The following is a 14,174-nucleotide window of genomic DNA, read 5'->3' as shown; positions in this document are numbered from 1 at the left end:
TTATGTCTTGCCGTGTTAGAGTCTGGGCCACTTAATATATCTGGCTCAAGATGAATTAGGCAAGATCGACCATTAGGAAGCAGGCAAGCTTGTTGGCAACAGCATCCATGCTTTCCTGGACAGAAGAGAACAAAGAAAAGAGATATTAGCGGGTGGATGTGAGGCTAAATGAAGTCGGAAGACTGTTGAAAGCCTGTTGAAAAGATGACTGGAAAGACTGTTTGGCTATAGGAGGCGTGCACCTAGGTATGTTTAGACCTAGTGCGCCACAGTTGAGCGTGGTCGTGAGGACGACCGTCATGGTGCCGCGGTCGGTGAACTAGTCGATTGCTGCAACCCGGGCTCTAGTGTCATGCCAACGGGAATAACGACAAAGTTGAGGCTAATGGGTGCTAGGAAAGAGTCGACGATATAGCGGGTGTACAGCCAGTTGCAATTGACCAGGAAGCGCGGGCGGATCCCCGACTCGAAAGACTGCTGGGGAGACTGATGGGAAGGCTGTGAGAATGGCCAGGTTGTCTTGAACTCAAAGAACGTCATTTATTCCGTTTTCATTCAGCTTGACCCAGAGATATTTGTGTGCCGTGCTTTGAAATCTGGATTAGGCATCAAAATGGACACGTATTCCAACACTCCCAAGGCCAGCTTTCTTGGCCTGTGTCCGAATCTAGTCAACGGAATTCGTGGTGTGTACGATCAGGACAGTTATGGGTCGAGGATTGCTAGTCTCAACTGAGAATACTGATCCAATCGACCATACTCGGGCTTCAACTTTGCTGGCTTGAACTTCTTGATCGCTGATTTAGAGGCACAGGATAGGCCTGCGAGATTTTGGTCCTACTAAGTCCACTAGTCCAACCATGTCCTGTAGCTGTTGCTCGCTTTTGCTTAGAAAGTAGCGTTGGCGGGGGTGCAGCGAACATTAACTTACCCGAATTGAGTTGAACATGGGGGTAGCTGTGGCAAGTACTTTCCTGCAAAACCTTGGAGCTTCAATAATGCCCAGATTACCGTGTGCTTATTCTTGATCTTGTGGGCGTCATCTGCGATTAAGCAACGGAAATACCGGCATATTTGGTGTAGATCTTCTGAAGCCGTTGCACGCTGGGTCATATCTGGAAGTGATCCGGGTGAATGTGTTAGTAGTCAATCTCTTGATAAGGGTTATTCAGCGTGGCCAGTAACGTACCCAATGAGTCCTTCCAACAGCCAACCTATCCATGGTCTCCTACACCCAGGTTTTTCACAATTTTGCCAATGTGACGCGGTCACATGCCTTCGGGAGATCCATTCCAGTGGACTCAGTGTCGTATTTCATAATAAAGACCCGGCTTTAGTCTTTCTCTTTTGAGAGGATCTCGTGCGTGGACAACTCCAGCATGAGGACCGTGATAAACATTCGACGATTAAAATCTTTTGATGGTTGTGTGTTGTTGGGATCCACGAGGCCGAGGACTTTCCAGGCCAGGGGCTGGTAAATTGCCCTCAGACGAGGCAAGTCCAGATATTTTATGGAGGGAAGGAAGAAGGGAAGGAAGGAAAGAGGAAAGGGGGGGATCTTACTGTTTCTAGAGCCACCCGTGGACATTGCCGAAGTCACCTGCCCAGGTGGACCTGGGGACATAATTTTTGAAGTACCTGCATGTAGGTCTACCCGTGGACATCTAATAAGCATTCATTCTTAATATCCTTTGCAAGGCTTCAACAATAGGTATGCATCCTGTGCACTTCCTCATCATTCAGCAACTGTTGAATGCGAGGCAAAACTCCATGTGATGGGATCGTCTTTATCTAATGCTTCCATTTCTAGAGTTATGTGAACCAAGAATCGTCGGCCGCTTATGCGGCCTCTGTATTGACGACCTAAGACTTTAATAATGTGATCTATTCAAATGTTTGGACCAAGATGGTATTAGGAGTGTTATATGTAAGAACCTTCCGAAGTGCCTTTCTGGTGTCTTTTTTGATGTCTTTTTTGATGTCTTTTTTGATGTCTTTTTTGATGTCTGTTTAGGTGTATATGAAGACGGTAAAACGCATGTTTTGCGCAAGAGACTTTTCTATGTATAACCGTTGACTCTGAATTGTTCTTCGTCGCGAAGATCCCTCTCACGAGAAAAGGGAATAGTTAGAAGAATACTATTAGGCATAGTTTATTAAGACATACCCATGTAGCTTACGAGTTGAGCTTTTCCAACGCCCGCCATACCCTCTTTCTTTGCTTCAACGATTACTCAGTTGATGGCTCTTTTGGACATTGCACGGAATTCGTCGGAGAGATGGCTGGAAAGACCGTTTGGGAACTCGTTTGAGAGACCACCGAAGAGACCGTTACAATTCGTGGTCGCATCAATTTCGGGTAAGCTTACGCCGAGTACCTTTCCGAAGCCATCAATTGTAGCCTTGTTGTGTTTCTTGTTGGCTGAAGCAATGTTGGCAGTGTGTACACCATGAACCTCTTCAAAAGATGGTTCACGAAGCACACCACTCAGTACCCTTTGTATGTACGCGGTCTTTAGCCGACAGCTCGCCTGTCAGCGGCCATGTCCCGATCTGGATCCGTGGCTTTGGACATCCTATTCTGGGTGAGCTTGTCCGTCAGTATTCAGAATGCTGCAGTATTTTACAATCAGCTGACCGAATGAATGAATTTGAACCAAACCTTTATGATTGACCAAGTGCAAAAGAGGGATCTCAACTCCTTCCAATGAAAAAAGCCGAGATACCCCGGAATTATGGTATCCCCGCCTGTCGCTTGCACCCAGCTTCTTATGGCCTTCTTCAGATCTGTAGACCTCTTTGGGATGTCGGCTGACTTTACATTCAGCAATGTTCTCCAGGGTCGACATCGCATCGCTTGCTCGGTGGGTTTGGTAGACACCTCTAGGGTGTGATACATAACGAGAGATCTCTATGGAGAGAAAAGGGGTGTGCATTCACTATGGAGCGGAGTGAATGGGGGAGAGAAAGGAAAAGAGAGAAGGGAGGAGAGACCTAAGCGACTACATGGTATTGACACCATTAGAGGCCTAAGGCCCCCAATAACACCTGATCAACAGTGTTAAGATGGGTGCCTGGGAGGCAGGTGGTTGAGATATGTAGTTATCTGATGTTTTGGGGCATTAGCTCAGGATAGTTGTAGCTGGTTCTGAGAGCTCCCGAGGTCGTCTCTTCCTCAAGAAACTAGCTCTATTCCCCCCATCTCTGACCTCTTGTCTTCTACACTTAACAAACTGTCCCAGCAGTTGCCTTATTAGCGGTCCCAGTAGATGAGGGATATTTTTTCTCTAGTTCAAATGTAAGTGTTAGTCTCGTGAGTTGAGCCAAAACTATCAAATTCTGAGCTGATGGTCCCGCTTTGGGCAACAAATCACGTCATCTCCGCAACTACTGTCAACGTTTTTAGGGCACGAAGTAAGAAAAGAGACAAAAATGACTTTGCTACCAACAAGACTAGGGGAAAAAGGAAACGAAGAAAAGAGGTATCTAATCTGCAGACCAGAACAAACGAGGTCACGTGTCTACACCCTTCACCCTTGCCACGTCGCACATCTAAGTTGCATCGATCAGGACATATACACTCGAAACTCCATAATCAAGAAAGAACAACCTATTAATTCCTCATTATGGATACCAAACTAGTTTTCTACGACATTGCCATGCGCCCCCCAGTTGAAAAGAACAACAGCGCCGTAAACCCTTGGAAAACCCGTCTAGCCCTGAACTTCAAATCACTTCCCTACTCAACCAATTGGGTTCAACTACCCGATGTATCCAGCGTCCGGACAAGCCTCAACATCCCCGCATGCCGCAAATTCGCCGACGGTACCGACTTCCACACTCTCCCCATCCTAGTGGACCCCACAACATCCCGCAAACTCGGCGACTCCTTCGACATAGCCGTCTATCTACAAAAGCAATACCCAGCCGGAAACGATATTTTCCCGCCCCAAACCCTAGACTACGTCTTCAGCCCGGATTCTGCTATTCTAATTCCTTTGTCTGAGTGCGACGAGGGTAAATACCCCGAATATGCGCGCTTCAATATGAATGTCGATGCTGCGTTCACCACGCACGTCGCACTCATGGTCCAAGGGCTACAGTTTGATCCTGCAACTGCCGAGGAGACGAAGGCTGAGTTTGTTCGGCGAGCTGGGGTGAGCTGTTGGGAGGATTTCGCTATTACAGGCGAACAGCGCGAGAAGCTCGTTGGGTCCTTTCGGGATATGTTGGGGGGATTGGCGAAGCTGTTTAGTGGGAATGGCCCTTTTTTACTTGGCGATCGGGCTAATTATGCGGATCTTATTGTTGGGGCTTGGTTGAGGATGGCGAGCAAGACTTTGCCTGTTGAGGAGTGGGAGTTGGTTAGAGGGTGGCATGGAGGTGTTTTTGGAAGGTTACATGACGCATTGGAAATTTATGCGGCCGTTTAATAGGGAGGGCTTCAATCTAAACTTTACCTATAGCAGTGCCACCAATGCCACCAATATTCGACTAACAATCAAAAGTTAAAAGCAAAAGCGAAAAAGCAAAAACATACAACAGTGAGGATTCGCTGGTGGTCATCCACCCAACTACTAACTCACCGGCGTGTGGCTTAAGCTCGATCAATAGTTCGGTGGGTGTCGCCCGGGTGAGTGCGGAATATGAGAGGTTGTATCGAGTGGGTTGTGCGGGGGGCGAGAATCCTCTGGGCCGGTTCCACGGGTTCTTGTTACTAGCGTCCACGGGTGTACCGCGCCACCGAGCTCGCTTTGCAATATTAACTGCCTCCCGGGTCTTCCAGGAAGAGACCACGGGAGCATTGTCTGTGTTGGCTGTCTTGCAGCTTGTGCTGTGTAAAAACAGCTGCATCCTTTCTCTTTCTCGTTCCTTCTATATAGATTTGGTGGGCATGGGATCTTGATCGAACCCCCATGGTGCCAGAAACATCTCCCAGCACGCCTGCCGCCCTCTAGGCCATGACATCATGGCACCCGCGCCCTCGCAGCGACAGCTCGCCGCTATCTCAGTCACGGAGCGCATCTGCTCTGCCATATCGCTCATTGGTACCTTTATTATCATAGCTAGTTTCATCGGCTCGCGCTCATTTCGCAAACCGATCAACCGCCTCGTGTTCTACGCATCTTGGGGCAACATGATGGCTAATATAGCGACGATGATTTCTCAATCGGGGATCCACGCTGGGACTAGGAGCTCTCTGTGCCAGGTTCAGGCTTTTTTGATTCAGTGGTGAGTCTTTTTTTTGATTGGTTCAATAGGTGCTTATAGTCCAGTGCGTATCTAATGGCAGGTAGGCTCATGCCCGCTGACGCTTTGTGGACCTTTGCCATGGCGTGCAACGTCTACTTAACATTCTTCTACAAGTATAACTCAGAGCAATTGCGCCAGATCGAGTGGAAATATATCGTGTGTTGCTACGGCTTGCCCTTCATCCCATCCTTCATATATTTCTTCATCCACACCCAGGCCCAGGGCTGGGTCTACGGCTCTGCAATTGTAAGACCACCTATAGAACCACATACCCTTTCCTCAACTTCCTAAAAAGTTCTAATATTCGTTGTATAGCTCTGGTGCTGGGTCGCATTGCCCTGGGACTACCTCCGCATCGCCGTCTTCTACGGCCCAGTGTGGTTCGTCATCTGCCTCACCTTCGCCATCTACCTGCGCGCTGGGTCCGTCATCTACCAGAAACACCGCGAGCTGCGTAGCATCAGCGGTATCGAGTCCTTCGGCACTGACACCCAGCCTAATGCCCCGCTCGTCACACACGCCAGCATCCAGGTCACCAGCGAAATCGCCTGCTTCGCGCCAGTGCACCGGTCCCTGTCGACCAATGACGTCCCCATCCGCAGCTTCACGGCCTCCTCGTTTAGGCCGTACTCCGTCACGGTCGAGGGCGGCCCGATCGATCCCTTCAGCATGCTGCAGAACTTAGGGGAAAGCTCCGCGCCTATCCAGGACCCGAGTCGCCCCTGGCCGATCCCAAGTCCGCTCCGCACAGAGGAATCTGTCAAATCGGCGCGGCGCGAGTGCAGGGACTCGTATGCGCAGCGGGGGAAGGCGATAGAGGCGACCTCTGCGGCGTGGGCGTATACGAAATACGCGATGCTGTTCTTTATCGCACTGCTTGTGACGTGGGTACGTGGTTACACTCAGTTAACTCAATTCAATTCAGCATAGCGTCCAAGTCTAATCTGGTACAGGTTCCCTCCACGGTCAACCGAGTATACGCGTTCGCTCGCCCCAACGACTTCTCGTTCGGGCTCAACTATGCGTCGAGTTTTGTGCTTCCTTTGCAGGGGTTCTGGAATAGTCTTATTTATGTGTCCATCTCGTGGCCGGCGTTTAAAACGCTATACAGGAATCTGCGGAGCCCCTCAACGGAGTTGCGAAACATTTAGTTGCTTGCCATATCAGGCCATTACTCGGGCCTAGGTAGGCTGGTGGGTAAATTGGAGCCCAAGGGTTTGTTTTACGGGAGTCTAGATTATATAGTGTCGGTTGGTCTTTTTTGATATCCACAGTGGGAACGCAATGAACTGCATCTGTGAACTGCCAATTCAAACTCCATATTCTTCATTTATCATAATCATACTAGCTAGAATTCAAAGTCAATAAATAGGAAACCTGCATTAAATACGGCCCAAGAGAAGGGTATAAAAGTCATTGAATGGCTGCAAGAGACTCTAAGAAAAGCCAATAGTTATGCATGAAATAAAACCAAATGAACGCACTTGTCTGATCATTCAGATGCACGTACAGAATCATTTTTAATATCCATCTGACCGAGCTGCTATATTCCCTTTCCAGCTCACCGGCCAACTGCATATATTTAACGTTTGACACCAGTCGAACCCAAAAGCTATCAGAGTAGGCGATCATAGAACCCCAAATAGTGAAACTGTATCTAAATGGAGTGATGCAAATCCCGCTTGGGTGAAGCGTTTGAAGTGATTTCCTGGAACTTATCTCGAAACACAATATGGAATATTTATTCAGTTAACAATCTCTCATGAGATATCATGTGGAGAACTCTGGAAAGTCCCATGTATCTCAAACTATAGACATCCCCCCCCCCAAATGTGTTTAGTCATTGGCAGGGGAGATGCATGCACGCCTCTTAAGAATCGAATTACGAGGGGAATCAGAGAAGAAAACAGCGTAATCGATTCGTATGGAACAAAAAGGACAGAGAGGGAGAGCTAACTAGCTAGGTATCTACAAACAGGATCTGTCACATTCATTGTCTGACAAATCAGGCACCCAACAACATCTCGGCGATATTGACCATACAATAGTTGGCCTCCTATAATTTGGAGAGCGCAGCAGGGTCTGAGAGGGTTTCCACCAAGCTGCTTAGTTCCTCGGCCGCTCCTCCCTGTGCAACTCTGACCTTCATAAGTTCCAGCATTGGGCCTGTAAATATGCTCGCAAGGCCCAGCTCCGAATGTGTCTCCAGCATCCCCTGGAATGATCTTAACAGCAAACCCAATGGGGCGCCATCACTACCCTTGTTCACATAGTCCTTACTATCAATCTGCTGTGCGAGATCTCCGAGCAGCTTGGGGTACTCAGTTGCGAGTAAGGGCCCCAGAGCTTCAGACAAGAAACTCTTCGCACCTCCAGCAGTATATAGTTTGGATGATTTCAGGATGGCCATCGACTGCAAAAAGCCAGCAGCAAGCCCAAAAAATGTATTGACGAGGATGCATTCTTGTAGAGTGGCTGACGTCGCATCATCTCCAAGGTAGTATTGCTGGCCAAGGATGCTGAAGTCATTTTCGATCGCCTGAAAGGCCCTCTCATCGCCGCTGTAGTAGAATACAGATTCAGGCAGGCCGACATATGCAGGTGTCGTCAGGATAGCACCTCGAAGGTAGGCCGAGAATGACAGTTTCGTTGCTGCTGCCTGCGATTTCTGGATCTGTGAAGGGGTCCCTGAGGTATAGTCGACCAAGTTTCGTCCAGCACAGGAATGTGAGTCGACACTCGCTAAGACATCATGGAGGGCCTGGGGGTCGAGGAGACAAGTGATTACCAGGCCGCTTGCCTCAATACATTCACTCGGAGATTTTGCGGCGATGGCACCTTCGCCGACCAGCAACTGAACTTTGGCGGCAGAACGATTCCATATAGTAGTTCTCCAACCGTTTTTAACAAAGACTCGAGCAAGGGCAGAGCCCATTACTCCTAAACCCAAAACCGAGACCGAGCGGCCAGAAGTCATATCAGCGGTTTTTGATTTGTCGGCACGCAATATATAATAATATGTTGTAAGAAAGACGAGTCAAGCAAGACGGTAATAGATATTCAGCGTTTTGTACACTCCAATTGCGTATTAAGTGCTTCTCGCTCTTTTTAAAGGTTTTCTTGTCAGCAAAATAGGACATTGTCGGCTCAACATTGGAATTCGGTACCGATATTCATCAGATGCAAATTATCGCGGGTCCGCTGATCATAGAGCGGCGCCGTAATATTAGAATTCGGTACCGATGTTCACTAGATGCAAATTATCGCGGGTCCGCTGATCATAGAGCGGCGCCGTAATATTGGAATTCGGTACCGATGTTCACCAGATGCAAATTATCGCGGGTCCGCTGATCATAGAGCCGCGCTTCCGCGGACAACAGAGGACAGCTTCTACAGTCCCTTTCTGTCTGCGGAAGCCATCAGTATCTGGGAATCCGCGGAAGAAAAGTTCCTTTTCCCTAGAAGCTGGTATATAATCGCACTTGTAATGTTTTGGATCTGTCCGAGACTATCTTCATTTCAGTTCAGTGTTGCAGAGCCAAATAGGAAGCCAGACACAATGTCGCCATCCGTTAGTGCCTCATTCCCCGATGATGTCAAAGCCAAACTTGTTTCGCAAATGCATATGGATCCGCAGATTCCTCGCATTGACCCTACCGTGGCCACCTGGCAGTTGCCACCCCACCCTCTCTCGGAAACCCAATCTGAGAATCTCATTTCAACTACTGATATGGCCATTATCGGTTCTGGAGTGACGGGCTGCAGTGTGGCCAGCAACCTTCTAGAGAATCCTCTCCTGGGCGACCGAACTGTGACGGTATTCGAGGCACGGACTCTGACAAGCGGGGCCACTAGCCGCAACGCTGGGTTTTTGTTATCCCACATACCCAAATACTTCAAGGAGATGGTCGAAGGGTATGGGGAGGAAAGAGCCATATCAATTGCACAGTTCTGCAACAGGACCCTGGAGAAGATGTCAAAGCTGGCGACTTCTCAAGGACCCGATGTTGAGAAGGCAAGCGAGAAAAGACGCGTTCAAGCTATTCTAGCGTACGAGAAAGCGGAGGTACTTCAAGCTTGCCTTGAGTCTATTCAGCTTTACGAGGAAGTGTTTCCCGAGGCGAAAGGCTTGTATTCGACGATTACCCCCGAAACAGCTGAAAAAGTATCATGCAATATATCACGTCTCTATTTTCATGTAGGCTAATGACTGAACCAGGTTTACCGACTTAAAGGCACTGCCGGAGCCTTATCCACCCTAGCAGAGGTATTCTGGCCGTATCGTCTGATAACCAGGGTGTTCGAGTCACTCCTGCACCGCTACAAGGGTCGTTTCTCTATAGAGACCAAGACGCCGGTCACCTCCATTAGTTATTCGCCAGAAACGGACGCCGAGCATCCTTACATTCTTTCTACACCTCGTGGCAACATCCGAGCAGGACAGGTCTTCCATTGCTCCAATGCTTTCGCTGGGCACCTGCTGCCAAATCTACGGGGGAAAATCTTCCCAACTCGTCACATCATGTCCTGTCAGAAATCAGGTCCAAAATTTCCAAACCTGGGTGCTAAACAGTGCTGGATGTGGTTTGGAACGCCGAGTTATGACCCCAACTCTGGCATTTTCGATACAGGGCTATATTATATGCAGCAGAATCCCCACACTGGTGACCTTTTCTTTGGTGGTAATAAGGCGCATATAGACGAGATTGTCAATTCCGACGATCAAAAAGTCAGTTCCTTTTCGAAGAACAATGTCTCGACGATTCTTCCGACGCTTTTTGACAGGAGGTGGAATGATCCAGTCAGCGGATCAGTGCAGCGTCCAGTTGTCGACAAGGTGTGGTCTGGGATCATCGGTAGTACTCCGGATCATCTTCCACTGGTGGGCAAACTCCCCGCTAGCGTCACTGGAAGGGGGGATGTCGATGGTGGCGAGTGGATCGCTGCGGGTTACAATGGGTATGGCATGGTTCAGTGCTGGTCATGTGGCGAAGCAATTGCTAGAATGGCTCTTGGTGAAGCGACGCCAGACTGGCTTCCTGATGTTCATTTGATTACGGAAAAGCGTCTGGGAGATGAGATGCTTATGGGAACAGAAGCAGCATTTGGAGCCTTAGCATAGCTGACGGTTAACTCGAAGTCCATTGCCTATTTCTATTTCTGCTAAGACGTTAGCTTGTAGGTCGTAGGGAGAAAAGAAAACAATCATGTAATCTCCACTGTCAAACCATTGAAAAGCTCCTAAGAGCATTAACATTGCACAAAGACTTTTCCAAAATCTCGCTTCAGTTTCCGGGGGACGTAAATTCTGGACGGAGACAGGCGCCTGAACATTAGTTATTTCAAATGGATTCACTCCAATCAAGCAATCGAACAATGATATCTAACTCTATCGGGCACCATCGAGTCGGGAATACGCTGTTGGTTGCTTGCATCTCCCTGGGACTCTACTGGGACTTGGTTAAGCGAGTAGCCGACTAGGGTAATGGGAACACGACTTCAGCTATTAGAAACTATTTATACAACTGACGATTAATAGTTTGTTCACGTATTGGTGACCTGGAATCTGAATGCGTTAAGCTTACGCAGGTTTGTTCAATTTACAGTCTGGTCTTACGCCGATTAGTATCAGTCATGGTGATAGCGTTGATGACCTGCTGGATTCGTTTTATGCGGCTGTCAGCAATAACTGGGGAAAGAAAGTAAGCATTCATTCGCAAGCAATGAGTATCCCGGCAAACAGCGGATGCCAAGATTCTTGCGGAGCCGCACCGAGAAGTGAATAATCCAGGAGGTTGCGATTTGACTCATCATAGTTCTATTACGGATACACATGAAGCAGAAACGACGGTGGAGGATGTAGGACGCGATAGATCCAAATGAATCTATTAAGTCCATTAAAGAACAAGAAATAAAGACTATTTCTCTCGCTACTCCCACTTCCAATAAGCCACGTTCCAGTCATGTTGTTTTTGCTTTCCTCGTTAATGATGTTCCATAAAGATGGAGGGTTCTGGATGAGGGTGTTGCACGTCGTATCACGTGGATCTACCCCACATCAGATAGAGTGGGTAGTCTTCCGCACGACCCAGTAAAACCCAGACCCAACCCGGACCCAGACTGGGTTGGGTCTGGGTTAAGGGGTTTCGACCCAGACCCAGACTAGGTTAGGTTCTAGGTCGAGACCTTCGACCCAAAATGGGTCATGCGGAAGACTACTGGTAAGTGCGTGTGCAATGGAAGTAAGATTTTTGATCTGATGTTTGACAATTAGTTTATGAGCGTTGCACTGATTCGCTAGGAACGAGCCTCCCGTCTATTAAGAGCTAGACGCTCTAAGCGCTGTAAATCATGGCCCTCTACGGTGGCAAGTCCCTGGATAGTTTTAAATAAACGAGAGCTTATTCCAAGGTTCTAAGCTTGCATGAACCAATCTTTAATACATATATATTGTATAGCTCTAAGGTCCGCTGTCCATAAGGTGCCTTGTGTGCTCTTCTGCTATAATTGTCGTAGAAATTGCATGAAGAACAGGACAAACTTCCAAGGTTGCCCGGGGGCCATCTTTGTTGCTGACACATCATCCCTCTTGTGCGTTTTGTAAACACTCAGTCCACCAACCTATCACTTAAAGATCCCAACCCAAATTATGAGCCCTTCAATCCAAAGCCCAGGGGAGCCGATTAATCTACTCTCATCCGTCTCATCATAGACTTTGAGGCTCATACCCTCTTGGCAGTCATGTCGACGAAAATTGCCAAGCGCAAGCGTGCGAGGAAGGCATGCATCCCTTGCCACCAGCGCAAGCGGAAATGTGACGCCGAGCATCCCTGTGGCACGTGTACCACCTACGACTACAACTGCAGATACGCGGACACCACTGGCATTGCGGGTGGCGGAATATACGCTCCGCCCCAAAACGAGCGCGTCAGCGTCGACGGTGGAAGTAGTATGGCGGGCCGGGCCGCCGCCACATGGCGCGGTCCAGACGGCCGGTCTTATGTAGCGCGAGGTCCCCGCGGAGCCGACGCGTCGTCGACGAAGAGTCCCACCGTCGTGGCCGACGCGTCCGCGGCCACCACCACGGCCGCCGGCATCTTCGACGAGCAGAAGTCCAGATACGCCGGTGCATCGGCGGCCATGGCATTCCCGCACATCCTGGGCGTGGCTCTCGGCTCTGACAGCCCTCCCAAGATGCACTCGTTCGCCTACAACTTTGGCATCCGCCCCGAGGAAGCTTCCAACGCTCATGGCTTGCTGGGGAGGCTCATCTCGGAGGATGACCTCGGCTTCTTCTCGGGTGTGTACTTCTCGGCAATGGGCCCTATCGGCGACTACATAGACCCGAGAATCTACGCCCAGCGATGTCGGGATTATTACCATGGCTCCGGTAGCACGGCGGTCGCCTTTGGCGCCGTGGCCGCTGGCGTCGCTGCTCTCGGGTCGTTCCTATCCCCTAACAGACACGCGCGGGAGTCTGACCTGGTGCAGTATGCCAAAGCTATTCTCGATGATCCGGTCTCCATGCGCACGCTGGGTATCGACCATATCATCGCGTGGGCCATGCGAGTGTTTTACCTACGGGCCACGACCCGCCCCAATTATGCCTGGGTCGCGTCATGCACCGCTATGCACCTCTGCGAAGCGATCGGGCTGCACGAGGAAGAGAACATCAAGAAGATGGCGTCCGTCGCCGGCGCCGCTGTTGTTGGACATGATGCGGACCGGCTACGGCGAATTTTCTGGATCTCGTGGGCCGGGCATAACATGCTGTCCTATGAGTACGATCGTTCGTCTGTACGATTTGGGGCCGTGACTTGCCAGGCTATCATCCCGATATCAGGGTCCGTTGCCGACCAGTTCGTGCAAATAGCCCAGATCATCCCGGCGCCCAACTCCCCGTTCCACCTCGAAAGTCAGCCTCCAACTCCGCGGGAGGAGCTATTTGAGCGTCTCAAGGCATTAGACAAGCTCCAATTCACCCATCCGTTCCTGGTGGTGACTAAGGCGGACCTCGCGTTTTGCTTCTATCGACGCATTTACCAACTCAAGATGGGCATATCGGACGAGATCATTCAGCTCGTCATTGATAGCGGCAACGCCGCAGTAGAGGCGGCGGAGCAGCTAGCTAACCAGGGTCTTCTGTTCTGGAACGTCATCGGCAGCGTCTTCCAGTATGCCTGCGTCCTGTTGGCCATCGACACACCGGCCGCCTCCGTCCACATCGCTGCTGCCTTCAAGGGCTTGGAGAATCTGGTCAAGGTTGCCGACACAGGACTGACGCGTAAGGCATTGTCGATGGCGCGGCATCTACTCAGCCTCAATACGGCAAAGAAGCAAAAGGAGCTTGCCCAGCTGGAAGGTGTTGAGGCGAGCTATCAATCCTTCCAGTCGCAGCCGGAACCCGAGGCCAACACCGCTGTGCCAGACATAGGCTGGGGGTTGGACTGGGACCAGTTCCTCATTGACCCATATGTATCGATGCTCGGTCCCGACATCCAGTTGTAGTGGCACGGGGGTCGTTGGACATTGATTGACTCCACTCAGCGGCGATTCAACATGCAACTCATCAAAACATGGTGTGACATTCTGAAATGGTCTAATGAAGCTCAGCATTGTAATTATATAAAATGGGCATAACTAACATCTAAACATGCCCCTCTTGCGTTTGGCTCGTTTCCCGTGCGATTTCTCAGGCGCCATGACGCTCCACAAAGGAGAAGATCAAAGCCACAATTACGCCCAAGCCGAAGAGACCGAACCCCATGTTAAACGTGCCCCGGTAACCTCGTAGAACATCATTCCCTCCGTCATTGACCTCTGAATCGACCGTGCCGGTGATAAAGCCTGTCGACAATGCGCAATTGTATCCATTTGTCAGCCCGGCGAGGCTCAATGGAGTATATGTAAATTTGTGCTCC

The 14,174-nt window shown here is 49.8% G+C and overlaps 5 protein-coding genes across 5 annotated transcripts; 4 read left to right on the top strand and 1 right to left on the bottom strand.

The window, feature by feature from the left end:
* Positions 1-297: 297 nt before the first annotated feature.
* Positions 298-540, bottom strand: N7471_007634 (Helicase C-terminal; the record flags this gene model as incomplete). The annotated part of the gene is made up of 1 exon (XM_057280353.1): positions 298-540. One exon carries the CDS (start codon positions 538-540, stop codon positions 298-300), a length of 243 nt encoding a protein of 80 aa, XP_057134613.1.
* A 3,086-nt stretch (positions 541-3,626) lies between these two features.
* Positions 3,627-4,433, top strand: N7471_007633 (uncharacterized protein; the record flags this gene model as incomplete). The annotated part of the gene is made up of 1 exon (XM_057280352.1): positions 3,627-4,433. The coding sequence occupies one exon, from the start codon at positions 3,627-3,629 to the stop codon at positions 4,431-4,433; it is 807 nt and encodes a 268-aa protein (XP_057134612.1).
* A 536-nt stretch (positions 4,434-4,969) lies between these two features.
* On the top strand, positions 4,970-6,404 carry N7471_007632 (uncharacterized protein; the record flags this gene model as incomplete). The annotated part of the gene is made up of 4 exons (XM_057280351.1): positions 4,970-5,232; positions 5,298-5,499; positions 5,569-6,141; positions 6,207-6,404. 4 exons carry the CDS (start codon positions 4,970-4,972, stop codon positions 6,402-6,404), a joined length of 1,236 nt encoding a protein of 411 aa, XP_057134611.1.
* A 2,408-nt stretch (positions 6,405-8,812) lies between these two features.
* On the top strand, positions 8,813-10,375 carry N7471_007631 (NAD(P)/FAD-dependent oxidoreductase; the record flags this gene model as incomplete). Its single annotated transcript, XM_057280350.1, has 2 exons — positions 8,813-9,418; positions 9,473-10,375. 2 exons carry the CDS (start codon positions 8,813-8,815, stop codon positions 10,373-10,375), a joined length of 1,509 nt encoding a protein of 502 aa, XP_057134610.1.
* A 1,619-nt stretch (positions 10,376-11,994) lies between these two features.
* Positions 11,995-13,761, top strand: N7471_007630 (putative C6 transcription factor; the record flags this gene model as incomplete). The annotated part of the gene is made up of 1 exon (XM_057280349.1): positions 11,995-13,761. One exon carries the CDS (start codon positions 11,995-11,997, stop codon positions 13,759-13,761), a length of 1,767 nt encoding a protein of 588 aa, XP_057134609.1.
* Positions 13,762-14,174: the final 413 nt, after the last annotated feature.

The sequence above is a fragment of the Penicillium samsonianum genome (genome assembly GCF_028829775.1).
Source record: "Penicillium samsonianum strain IBT 33392 chromosome Unknown utg000004l_segment0_segment0, whole genome shotgun sequence".
NCBI classification, from domain to species: Eukaryota; Fungi; Ascomycota; class Eurotiomycetes; order Eurotiales; family Aspergillaceae; genus Penicillium; species Penicillium samsonianum.
This window is presented reverse-complemented; position numbering and strand designations above follow the sequence as displayed.